The sequence below is a fragment of the Coregonus clupeaformis genome, unplaced genomic scaffold (assembly GCF_020615455.1).
Source record: "Coregonus clupeaformis isolate EN_2021a unplaced genomic scaffold, ASM2061545v1 scaf0041, whole genome shotgun sequence".
Taxonomy (NCBI): Eukaryota; Metazoa; Chordata; class Actinopteri; order Salmoniformes; family Salmonidae; genus Coregonus; species Coregonus clupeaformis.
In genome coordinates this window covers 18270-31087 of record NW_025533496.1, presented here as the reverse complement: position 1 = coordinate 31087, position 12818 = coordinate 18270, and the positions used below count along the sequence as shown (strand labels likewise).

General features: G+C 42.8%; 1 protein-coding gene across 1 annotated transcript; it reads left to right on the top strand.

The window, feature by feature from the left end:
• The first annotated feature begins 1071 nt into the window (after positions 1-1071).
• LOC121552952 (heat shock protein HSP 90-beta) lies at positions 1072-7583 on the top strand. Its single transcript, XM_041866064.2, has 12 exons — positions 1072-1178; positions 2504-2647; positions 2754-2960; positions 3069-3228; positions 3407-3540; positions 3687-3995; positions 4188-4353; positions 4784-4974; positions 5393-5540; positions 5653-5921; positions 6553-6886; positions 7002-7583. The coding sequence occupies exons 2-12, from the start codon at positions 2504-2506 to the stop codon at positions 7112-7114; spliced, it is 2175 nt and encodes a 724-aa protein (XP_041721998.1). The 5' UTR covers positions 1072-1178; the 3' UTR covers positions 7115-7583.
• Positions 7584-12818: the final 5235 nt, after the last annotated feature.

The following is a 12818-nucleotide window of genomic DNA, read 5'->3' as shown; positions in this document are numbered from 1 at the left end:
TCTTACTGCACTGTCCGATTGAAACAAAATGTGACATTATGGTTTTATATCATATATGTTTCCCCATTCACGGTGTCCACTACTAAATGATGAAGATTTGCTTTGAATAAAGCTGTAGTCTATCATCGTGCCATGTAATCAAAAGTCAAAAGCCGGCAGTTCAAACAACTATATATGTATTCCCTATCAAGTCAATAGACTTTCCCAAAGATATTTCAGATAATTTACAAACTATTCCACACGCTAGAGAATGCGAAGGCAATTCAAGTTTCAAATGTTAATGTCACATGTACAAGTACAGTGAAATGCCTTTCTTACAAACTCAAAACCCAACAATGCAATAATCAATAACAATGTAATACTAGAGAGAGAAAAAACACGAGAAATAATAAGAAATATGAAGAACACAATAAGTAAGCGTACTATATACTGGGTCAGTTCAAATACCATATTTACAATGTGCAGGGATACTGGAGTGATAGAGGTAAGGTGACTTAAACAGAGTAGCAGCAGCTTGTATGTAAGTGGGAGTGCGTGTGTATAAATGTATGTGCATGTTATGTGTGAGTGAGCAGATGATGGAGTGAGTGTGTGTGTAGGGCCCTGTGAGTGTGCATAAAGACAAAAATATAAATAAAAAGGTAAATGGACCACTATGGAAATAAGCTTTATTGTGTTATCCTTGATGATTTTCTTAAATTGTATGTGGAGGCGACACCGGCTGGAGCGCCCTTATGTATGTATTTAAAAAAAAAAAGTATAATAATTTAAATCAATCAATACAAGGATACAAGGTTAACTCATAGTCCGTGTACCTATTTCATGATGCAAATGGTTCATAATGGAAATGGATGAAGATCATCATAATGATAGAAAGGGAAAAAATAACTATCACTTCGATTAAGTTATTTATATTTATTTTAATGTGACAAGCATTTACATGCAATTTAACTTGAAAGTGTTTGGTTCCTTCATAATTGTTGGGAGATGCTGCACCCACTGATGCCGCAACAACACAGCTGCGGATGGATACGTCCGCACAACCAAACACACAAGAGGGTATAAAGATATCGGTCTTTTAAAAGGAAATCCCTTTCTATTTTCCTGCGTCAGAGAGCAGAGGGGACTGGAGATATTGGTAGCATTTTATTCAAGAGAAGTCAACGGAACAAATAAAGGTATATATATTCACGTCTTAATAAGTCTTAAGCTCAGCCATGTACTCATATTGTTGGTTTTATGAAATCAGCGCTCAACTGAAGTATTCATCTTCATGTTGACTACAGTAACGCGTTGCCGTCTCTGGCTTGGTCCAGCGTCCATCAGTCGAGAATGTTCGATTCAGGAACTAACGTTACTGTAGCTAGTTTACAAACGTCTGTTACATTTTACGTAGCTACATAATAATTTAATTCGTATTCCGTACTTATACACTAAGTTATCTAGCTGACGTTAACTACATTTTGCGGCAATTTTCAGTCACCACTCATTCGTCTCACCACACCTGATTCCGTCTTTCGTCCTAGATGTGTGTACTAGCTAAAGTTAGCTAGATTGGCTAACTTTTGGAAAAGCCAATTTCTAGGGTACGGTTAACGTTACTAAGTTAAGTTGGTGTATAACTGTTATCGTTAACAGGATTGGCTGTCGAACTAGCTACTGTCAACGTTTCGCTCAGCAGCCATTTCCTAGCTTTCATTTTCCATCTGGCTAATGCAGCTAGCTAGCAGCGGGTAACATTAACTAGCTACACTGCATAGCTTCTGACACTTTGCAAATTGTTGCAGTGTCAATTTAGTGGCCATTTGAACTGCCCCGAAGTTGCAATTGGTTGTGCCATGCACCTTCTGAGTGTAGCTAATTAAACATTGTATGCAATGGTTGACCTTGTCCTTTATGACTCCAGTAACGTTAATTGTACATTCAGGCAGCATGACTTCGCGAGACAGTATGCTAGCTAACATTAGCTACTTCCTCGTGCATGTCTAGCATTGCGGAATCGTCACCTTCCACGATATTAGCGATTTGATATCCACGTGCGGACAAGTTTAAATTCGGTCAACGTTCTGGAAGTCAATTTGGCGTAGACTCCTTTATGGATTTCCAGAAATCCTTCCACCAACATTGTAAAACACGTGCTGGAGGGAACGTCCATTGTCTCAGGATGTCGCCATGTTGGCTGCTGGGTCCTCGACCTCCGGTAGCTGGTTTATCACGAGTGAATGATTGGTAGAGAACACTTGTTAAGCCCCAAAATTGAGTTTCTTGTATTGATGCATAATTTTATAGTCAATTATGCTGTCAGATTGGCATGGCCATTAACCTTGCTAGATTTGTTGACTTTACTATGGAGGTGTTAAATGACTTACATTTGAACTGAAGGTAATGAACTCCCCTTGTTACTAACGGCACTAGATTATGCATAACATTGCTTAATTTAAATCTGTATTTACTATATTTGGGCATTTTTCAGATTTCATAACATTGCTGCTTTTGCCCTCAGATGCCTGAAGAAATGCGCCAAGAGGAGGAGGCTGAGACCTTTGCCTTCCAGGCAGAAATCGCTCAGCTCATGTCCCTGATCATCAACACCTTTTATTCCAACAAGGAGATCTTCCTCAGGGAGTTGATTTCCAACGCCTCTGATGTAAGTGGGAGGGTTGTGGATTTTGCCCCATGTTGGATATGTAATAAAACACCCCTCTTTGGACTCAATAATATTTTGATGATTTACTTTGTTCAATGTCTTTCAGGCTTTAGACAAAATCCGATACGAAAGTCTGACAGACCCCACCAAGCTGGACAACGGCAAGGAACTGAAGATTGACGTCATCCCCAATGTGGAGGAGCGCACCCTGACCCTAATCGACACTGGAATTGGTATGACCAAAGCTGACCTCATCAACAACCTGGGTACCATCGCAAAGTCTGGCACCAAGGCCTTCATGGAGGCCCTGCAGGTATGTCCATTGGATTACAGAAATATTCACCATAATGCATTTAAATACTATTCAGATGAGCAGGGAGAGTGAACATGTTGTGATGAATTATTTCCCCTTCTTTGCTAGGCTGGAGCTGACATCTCCATGATTGGGCAGTTTGGCGTGGGTTTCTACTCTGCCTACCTGGTGGCCGAGAGGGTGACTGTCATCACCAAGCACAACGATGATGAGCAGTACATCTGGGAGTCCTCAGCCGGAGGCTCATTCACAGTCAAGGTCGACAGTGGTATGTGTCCCACTCAATAAAAGCGGGGTGCGCACGACAGAACAATCGAAAAACAATAACATAAAGTACCTCTGCATTGTTTTTAGATGGTATAGTGGATCACAGGTGTTTTTACACTACGTGTCTTGTGGTGATGAAATGGGCAAATGGTTTTCTATGGTGTTTAATTAATTTCCAGGGGAGCCCATGTTGCGTGGAACTAAGGTGATTCTCCACATGAAGGAGGACCAGACTGAGTATGTTGAGGAGAAGCGGGTCAAGGAGGTGGTCAAGAAGCACTCTCAATTCATTGGATATCCCATCACCCTCTTCGTGAGTATATGTATGGGAGTATTTGACTGAAGTGTGATTAGTTACTATTTTATGTAGACGTGGTTGATGATACAATAGTAAGGGAAAGTTTGACCTTTTATTGAAGGATTCAAATAAACTAAATTGCTCCCTTTGTTTCTGTGCAGGTTGAGAAGGAGCGTGAAAAGGAGATCAGCGACGATGAGGCTGAGGAGGAGGAGAAGGCAGAGAAGGAGGAGAAAGAGGAGGCTGAAGACAAGCCCAAGATCGAGGACGTGGGCTCTGATGACGAGGAGGACTCCAAAGACAAGGACAAGAAAAAGACCAAGAAGATCAAGGAGAAGTACATTGACCAGGAGGAGCTGAACAAGACCAAGCCCATCTGGACAAGGAACCCCGACGACATCACCATGGAGGAGTACGGAGAGTTCTACAAGAGCCTGACCAACGACTGGGAGGAACACCTGGCTGTCAAGGTACTAACAATCACAATGATTTCCCATGTAGGCCTGGATGGCCTGTTCCCAGATCTGTTTGTGATGTGTAGCCAACTCCTATGGTCATGAATGACTGTGGGAATAGCAATACAGCACACAGATCTGAGAACAGGATAAGGTGATGTGAGTGTATTGGTGTTTAGTAACTCTCCTGCTTCTTCCCCTCTGCAGCACTTCTCAGTGGAGGGCCAGCTGGAGTTCCGTGCCCTGCTCTTTATCCCCCGCCGCGCACCCTTCGACCTCTTTGAGAACAAGAAGAAGAAGAACAACATCAAGCTGTACGTCAGGAGGGTCTTCATCATGGACAGCTGTGAGGAGCTCATCCCAGAGTACCTGAGTAAGTAACCCAGTCTACGCTGCTTTCTTTCAGTCTCGGCATTGTCTAGAGATCCAAAATGGCTGTGATTTTTGTCCCCTGGGGTGTAGTCATTCCACCCACTTTAAAATGTTTCTTAAACGGAAGCAAATGAAACTGAGGGACCAATAGAAACTCACTTTAGTTCTTAAATGGTCAACGGTTTCTGTAATGCATACACCCCTGGCCACAGACTATTTCAGTGCTACTGAATGCAAAGACATCGCTGTCTCACGAATGGGTTTATTCACATTTAGGCTAATGGCAAGGGCTGACGATGCTGCTCTGAAATGGTTGGCTACTAGTCTGTTCTCTTAAGCCTACTCATGATGTATATTAATTGTTTTACACACTGAAGTTCTTTCTGTATTAAAGTGAAATTTTAATAAATGTCTGTCTTCTCCCCCTACAGACTTTGTGCGTGGTGTGGTGGACTCTGAGGATCTCCCCCTGAACATCTCCCGAGAGATGCTGCAGCAGAGCAAGATCCTCAAGGTGATCCGCAAGAACATCGTCAAGAAGTGTATGGAGCTGTTTGGTGAGCTGGCAGAGGACAAGGAGAACTACAACAAGTTCTACGATGGCTTCTCCAAGAACCTCAAGGTGACTCATTGCATATGTCAGGAGATGGGTAGATTCTGTTTCAAGTTCCTATCTTTTGAACAAAGATTTTTGCTGCTAATAATTCAACTTGTCCTCTCCCACAATTGCTGTCATCTGGTGTTCTTCAGTGATTCACCGTGGAATAAACAAAGGTTTACCTCACCGTGGATTAAACAAAGTTTGACCTAGAGTAGATTCCTTTCTAGCAATGTAGTTTGCCCAATTTCTTAATTGAAATATTAGCGAGATCTTGCTCCTCATACCCTGTAGGGCTAGTTTCTGTACTGTGTTCCAAACCAGTATCCAGCCTATATAAGCTAAATGAGTGCATTAAACAAACTTCCCCAGGCAGTAGTTTAATGTGTAGTGGTCTCGTATTGACTACCAGGTTATACTAATGGTCATTGTTTCTCTACAGCTGGGCATCCACGAGGACTCCCAGAACCGCAAGAAGCTGTCTGAGCTGCTGCGCTACCACAGCTCTCAGTCCGGAGACGAGCTGACCTCCCTCACAGAGTACCTCACCCGCATGAAGGACAACCAGAAATCCATCTACTACATCACTGGTGGGTCTAGTTAGACATTCAGCCCCAATAACGTAGAACTCCAAACCCAGTGGCAGACAGTGAATCACTTAGACCCAGAAGGTGACTGACATTACATTGTTTTTTTTTTTAGGCGAGAGCAAGGACCAGGTGGCCAACTCCGCCTTTGTGGAGCGCGTGCGCAAGCGTGGCTTTGAGGTCCTGTACATGACGGAGCCCATCGACGAGTACTGCGTCCAGCAGCTGAAGGAGTTTGATGGCAAGACCCTTGTCTCCGTGACCAAGGAGGGCCTGGAGCTGCCGGAGGACGAGGAGGAGAAGAAGAAGATGGATGAGGACAAGACAAAGTTTGAGAACCTCTGCAAGCTCATGAAGGAGATCCTGGACAAGAAAGTAGAGAAGGTAGGTGACTGGAACAACCTGTGATTTCTGCAATTATTTAACCATTAATTTAATAAATTTCTGGTATTTGTGCTCTATTTTGGAGAGCGTATCACAGTTGACGTTTTACTTTTATTTCTGGTTGTGAACAGGTGCCCTAGTTCATCATTAGCTAATATTGATCCTGGTGAGTCCATTGTCAATGTAGCCTGAAGTGGGCCTGTCCTGTTGGGCTCCCGTGGTGTGTTGTGACGCTAACCTGGCTTTGGCATTGACTTGAACGGGAATGCCCAATGTGCTGTAGTTTTTGTCCCCAGGTGTTCGTGTGGCATTACCCAGAGACTCTAGAAGACATTGTGAATTTGTGACGCAGCATTCATTTAGTGGTGGTGACTGCTTGTGGCGATAATGTTCTAACACTGACACACCCTCATTCAGACTTGAGAATTTGCCTGTTTCTGACTACATTTAGGATGTTGTGCTATTTGAGTGAAATCTAACAAGACTTTCCTGCACGATATTTAACTGGATTTTGTCCATTTTTTAGAACTCATCTTTTGAATATAAATTAAACTTGCCTACACAGGTTCTTGCCGAACTAATCTCCCATGCTGTTACCTTGTGAACGAACACTCTGCTTGGTGTTCCCCAGGTGACCGTGTCAAACAGGCTGGTGTCGTCGCCCTGCTGCATCGTGACCAGCACGTATGGCTGGACGGCCAACATGGAGAGGATCATGAAGGCCCAGGCCCTGAGGGACAACTCCACCATGGGCTACATGATGGCCAAGAAACACCTGGAGATCAACCCAGACCACCCCATCGTGGAGACCCTGAGGCAGAAGGCTGACCTGGACAAGAACGACAAGGCGGTGAAGGACCTGGTTATCCTGCTTTTCGAGACCGCACTGCTCTCCTCTGGCTTCAGCCTGGACGACCCTCAGACTCACTCCAACCGCATCTACAGGATGATCAAGCTGGGCCTGGGTGAGGATGCACTCGCAACTAGCGGGGGGGGGGGAACTGTTCTCTAAAGGGGGTCTTAGTTGATTATAATGGAAATGTAGGCTGGATCTCATGTCCCTTCCTCCTTCCCCTCCAGGAATCGATGATGACGAAGTGATCCCTGAGGAGCCCACCTCTGCACCCGCCCCAGATGAGATCCCACCTCTAGAGGGAGACGATGACGCTTCACGCATGGAGGAAGTGGATTAAATACCACTTAAAATCTACCCCTTATATAGCCTCACGTTTTTCCAATCGAACATGTTTATTTGCCCTTTTTAAACGGGTAACCTGGTCAGTGTCCTTTATGGTATAAAAGTCTTAACTCATGCTGTCCAGTCGACCAGTGTTGCTCTCTTGTCTTGAGCCTTCAGCAAAAATTATAGAAATGCGGTTCATTTTTGTTGTACAAGCTGTATGTAATAGTTAATGGTGGGCAACGCATCTGAAAAAAACAGTACCCTGTTGCACTGAGTTTTAAATATTGGACTGGTAGATGTGTGTGAACAATGGGAAATGGAACATTCCATTACTGACACGGTGTTGGGTTGGTTCTTATGTGCAACATAACATGCACGCTGCATGGAGCGTTGACTGCAAGGTTCCTTTGCCTGAGTCCAGACCTGTCTGTATTCAGTCTTTGTTTTGCAGAAATTAAAAGATGTAATACCTTAAACGATCTAATTTGCTGCCTGGACTACTTTGTTCTTCCAAACATTAGAAACTGTTCACCTGTCATATCATCAACCACTAGGTGTCCCTGTTTCTCTAGTTAAACCTAGTCCTTCACAATTAGGCTTATCAGTGGCAAGGAAGGTACATTACTTGTTTGGACAGTTGACACATCGGTCCCTAAGCTACTGCATTTATCACGGAAAATCTAACTTTGTATTTTTGGCTTTATAGTGGATTCTTTTATCTTGACTACAGAACATTGACACATGCAGATGCTGGAGATGGAGGTTTCATTAGAGGTAAATTACCCCTTTTCTATGCAGCAATCCATTGAAGTTGAGGCTTACTCCCCACCCATTTCAGGATTGGACTGGAGAAATGTAACAATTCATAGACTGCTAGATGCAAGGCCTGACCATCCATGATATCAATTATAGTTTGAACCATGATGAGGCTAGTGTTTAGACGGAGTAAAACAAGCATTGGGTTCTGGTGGGGTACGACAGTTGAACGCGGCAACAGCGTTATTCTTTAAGAATCACTGGGTACATACAGTGCCTTCGGAAAGTATCCAGACCCCTGTGACTTTCCCCACATTTTGTTACTTTACAGGTTTGTTAAAGTATTTTTTTTTTTTTTTTTATCCCTCAAATCTACACAATACCCCATAACAAAGCAGAAACAGGCTTTTATACATTTTTGCTAATTTATAAAAAATAAACCTGAACGATCACAACTACAAGTACTCAGACCATTCAATCAGTACTTTGTTGAAGCGGCATCGAGTCTTTGGTATGACGCTACAAGCTTGGCACACCTTTATTTGAGGAGTTTCTCATCTCTGCAGATCCTCAAGCTCTGTCAGGTTGGATGGGGAGTGTTGCTGCACAGCTATTTTCAGGTCCCCAGAGATGTTCGATCGGGTTCAAGTCCATGCTCTGGCTGGGCCACTCAAGGACATTTAGAGACTTGTCCCGAAGGCACTCCTGCGTTGTCTTGGCTGTGTGCTTAGGGTTGCCCCAGTCTGAGGTCCTGAGTGCTCTGGAGCAGGTTTTCATCAAGGATCTCTCCGTACCTTGCTCAGTTCATCTTTGCCTCATTCCTGACTAGTCTCCCTGCCGCTGAAAAACATCCCCACAGCATGATGCTTCTTCACCTTAGGGATGGTGCCAGGTTTCCTCTAGATGTGATGCTTGGCATTCTGGCCAAAGAGTTCAATTTTGGTTTCATCAGACCAGAGAATCTTATTTCTCATAGAGTCTTTAGGTACCTTTTGGCAAACTCCATGCGGGCTGTTGTGCTTTTTACTGAGGAGTGGCTTCAGTCTGGCCACTCTACCATAAAGGCCTGATTCAGGGAGTGCTGCAGAGATGGTTGTCCTTCTGGAAGGTTCTCCCATCTGCACAGAGGAACTCTAGAGCTCTGTCAAGAGTGACCATCGGGTTCTTGGTCACCTCCCTGACCAAGGCACTTCTCCCCCAATTGCTCAGTTTGGCTGGGCGGCCAGCTCTAGGAAGAGTCTTGGTGGTTCCAAACTTCTTCTATTTAAGAATGATGGAGGCCACGTTGTCTTGGGGACGTTCAATGCTGCAGACATGTTTTGGTACCCTTCCCCAGATCTGTGCCTCGACACAATCCTGTCTCTGAGCTCTACGGACAATTCCTTTGACCTTATGGCTTGGTTTTTGCTCTGACATGCAGTCAACTGTGGGACCTTATATAGACAGGTGTGTGCCTTTCCAAATCATGTCTAATCAATTGAATTTACCACAGGTGGACTCCAATGAAGTTGTAGAAACATCTCAAAGATGATCAATGGAAACAGGATGCACCTGAGCTCAATTTTGAGTCCCATAGCAAAGGGTCTGAATACTTATGTAAATAAAGTATTTGTTTTTTATTTCGAATACATTTGCCTAAGTTTAAAAACAAAACTTTTCGCTTTGTCATTATGGGGTATTGTGTGTAGATTGCTGAGAAAAAAATATTGAATCCATTTTAGAATAAGGCCGTAACGTAACAAAATGTGGAAAAAGTCAAGGGGTCTGAATACTTTCCGAAGGCACTGTAAATCAGTGGAAGTAGCAACTGCAGATTGCCCTTTTAAGTTAGACCTTGCATAAAACTGTCTAGAATATAGGTTTTCAACTTGAACCATAATGGTAGTGGTTCGCACCCTGTGAATGTCTGTTGCCACTCAAGGCATTAACCCACAAAGATATGTTCCGAGGTTACGGGTTATTCATCAATCAGTGAGATGCATGAAAAAGTCAAGGTGAATTCTTTGAAATCACATGGTTTATAGTATAAAGCAGAGGCCTAGTGAGGGGGTGGTGATAAAGGTAGATTTGCAGTTTTCAGCTATTGTATGGAGGATATGTGTTAACTTGTGTGGGTGTCTTATTCACCCCTGACCCCTTCCACTTCTCAGTCATTCTGATACTGAGTGGTCTCACCAGGCGAGGGACTTGCACAATCGTGTCAACAGAAACACGATGCTAGGCTACTATAAATATCAGAGGAGTGAAAAGATCAGAACGCAGTAGTAGATTTTTAGACGTTTGAATTTGCCTTCTCTTTTACCACTGCAACTAGAGATTTCACATGTAGTAAAGATTTAACTCATGTGACTTCAGGTTCAACAAATGACTTCCTGTGGAACTTGTTCTTCTAAAGATATGTGGTTGTTGTCTTCATTCTTCATACTCTTAGTGGTGACAAAATATGTCCCCAAGTAGGAGGTGATATGTTCATTCACACTGTACCACACCTCCCTACATGATCTATAGAAATTATAAATCAAGATCTGATTAAAGAAATGTCCTCATGGGGGTGATGAAGGTCAATTGTGTCGGGCAATTGAGCACACTGGTCGATTCTGAATGGGGGTGATAAAAAAAACTGCTCAATGTAACGTGTGTGATATTTGCTTTACAGTAAATTGAAACCACGAGATGCAATACAAGGAGCACAACTTTCACCCCACAAGATTACAATCGGTCTTTGTCAATGTCCACCGTATCTGTCACTGCAGCTCTCGTGCACAATACCAGTGTTGTATTTACGTTTCCATTACATTATGAGCCCTGAGAATGAGTAGACCAACAGAGTGACAGGATAGAGAATCTAAATAGAATAGCTTAATGATATCAGAGATTACTATCTTCAATATCTGAAGGGAGAAATATTTGTTTACGCACGCTCATAAGTTATCTAAACATCACAGACAGGAAATCGATCAACCCTAAAGAGGAAGGTGGAATTCAGATGACATAACTGGAGAGGTGACCTAAAATAAACGACGAGAACTGGACCCACCAACTAATAATCTTTCCAGTTGGGTGGAGGGGGATGTAGAACATTACACACAGAGGCGTAACACTTCATATCTGTTTTGTTCCACTACTACAGTAAGCGTTATCACCAGTTAACCCTTTCCTGCCACTCACAGTGAAAGCTTGTAGTGACTGGTTGGTTTCCCCAGGAGTGGGAAGGTTGACTGAGGGTTTGAGTGTGTAGCCTTTTGCTCCTTTACACCAGTGAAGAGAAGCATGGAGATGCCCACGTCTTCACACACTGATCCGGACAGTTTGGGAGTAGGTGGTGTTGTCATGGCAGCCCAGGGGGAAGTTCCCCCCATGTGGCTGTGTCTATTTCACACTGATTAGATATCACACAATACCATAATAGCTTCAACTCAACAACACACACTAACAGACAACTTCTGGAGAAGATCATCATTCTGTTCTCTGGTAATTTATAGTTTAATATCAAGAGGTCATGACCTTTTAAAGGTCAATAATCAATATGTGCAAGAGGAAATAATGTATCAGTGTAGTCAGCCCCCCTAGGTCACAGCTACATCTCATAGCACCCTCTGACCTTTTCACACAAAAAAACAACCCATTCAAGGTGGAAATTACACATACATCCATTCCAAGTGTTAATTTCATATATTTACATTAATTTAAATGTTGTTTTAATTATCAATACAGCCTACTAGTTGAACTACTACAATGATAAAAACAGAAAGTACTGGTTACATTGCATTTCTGTTGTATGCATTCAGGAGTTCTAAGCCAAACCCCAAGCCTGTCCAATCAATCCTTCACATTCTTAAGAGAGCATCAACCACCATCACCATCCATTCAGGCCACATTAAAACATTCACGCATCAAAAAGCAGCTCTCCTGAAAATGAGCACATCATTACAGACAGATAAAAATGTTTATGACTCCATCATAAGAAACACGTACTGTATGCGACTACGCTCCATGTGTCCAAAAAGGTTACAGTTTCAAATGAAGCCAAAGATCCAAAAGACAAATGTTTACATTGCATTCTTCCCTAAGTCACTCCCCCGGGCAACATTGAAGGCTATGTAAAAACCATTGAATTATCATGAATATGCCACGTCCCATGACCCATTCTATGACATTTGCTTTGCTACTAGTACTTTACAGTTGTTTTAACTGTAGTCCTTGTCTAGACCAGATAGAGGTGGGGCCAACCGTCTATTCAAACATCACCATTAAACCAACTGACATTTCAACAAAGGTGTTAAGCTAACGCAAACAGAACATAAAAATATGACATTTGTAAAGCCTATACATAGAACATTAATATTGTTTTGAGTCATATTCATCTAAAGTGTTACAGCAAGAGCAGATGGACGTATGGACCATAGTTAATGACAGAGTGCTGTATATTTGAATGTTTTATATTTGAACTTCATGAAGTGATTGCGGTTTGACAAATCAACACCATTCATTGACAGGGACTGTACACACTATGCCCTATGGGTGATTACTGACTATGGCTTGTTTGAATACAAATTCCAATCTTGATAATCCAGAACAACTGGTCCATGTCCTGTTCCAAATTACACACTGAGTGTACAAAACATTATGAACGCCTACTCTTTCCATGACAGAATGACCAGGTGAATGCTATGATCTCTTATTGACGTCACTTATTAAATCCACTTCAATCAGTGTAGATGAAGGGGAGGAGACAGGTTAAAGAAGGATTTTTAGGCCTTGAGACAACTGAGACATGGATTATGTATGTGTGCTATTCAGAGGGTGACTGGGCAAGACAAAATATTTAAGTGCCTTTGAACAGGGTCTGGTAGTAGGTGCCAGGCGCACCGGTTTGTGTCAAGAACTGCAACGCTTCTGGGTTTTTCACGCTCAACAGTTTCTCGTGTGTATCAAGAATGGTCCACCACCCAAAGGAC

Excerpts from the sequence above, each read along its gene's own strand:
- LOC121552952 (XM_041866064.2), top strand. The coding sequence starts at position 2,504 with ATGCCTGAAGAAATGCGCCAAGAGGAGGAGGCTGAGACCTTTGCCTTC. Across the intron at positions 3,996-4,187 it reads AGGAACACCTGGCTGTCAAG|CACTTCTCAGTGGAGGGCCA; the intron begins GTACTAACAATC and ends TCCCCTCTGCAG. Across the intron at positions 5,922-6,552 it reads TGGACAAGAAAGTAGAGAAG|GTGACCGTGTCAAACAGGCT; the intron begins GTAGGTGACTGG and ends GGTGTTCCCCAG.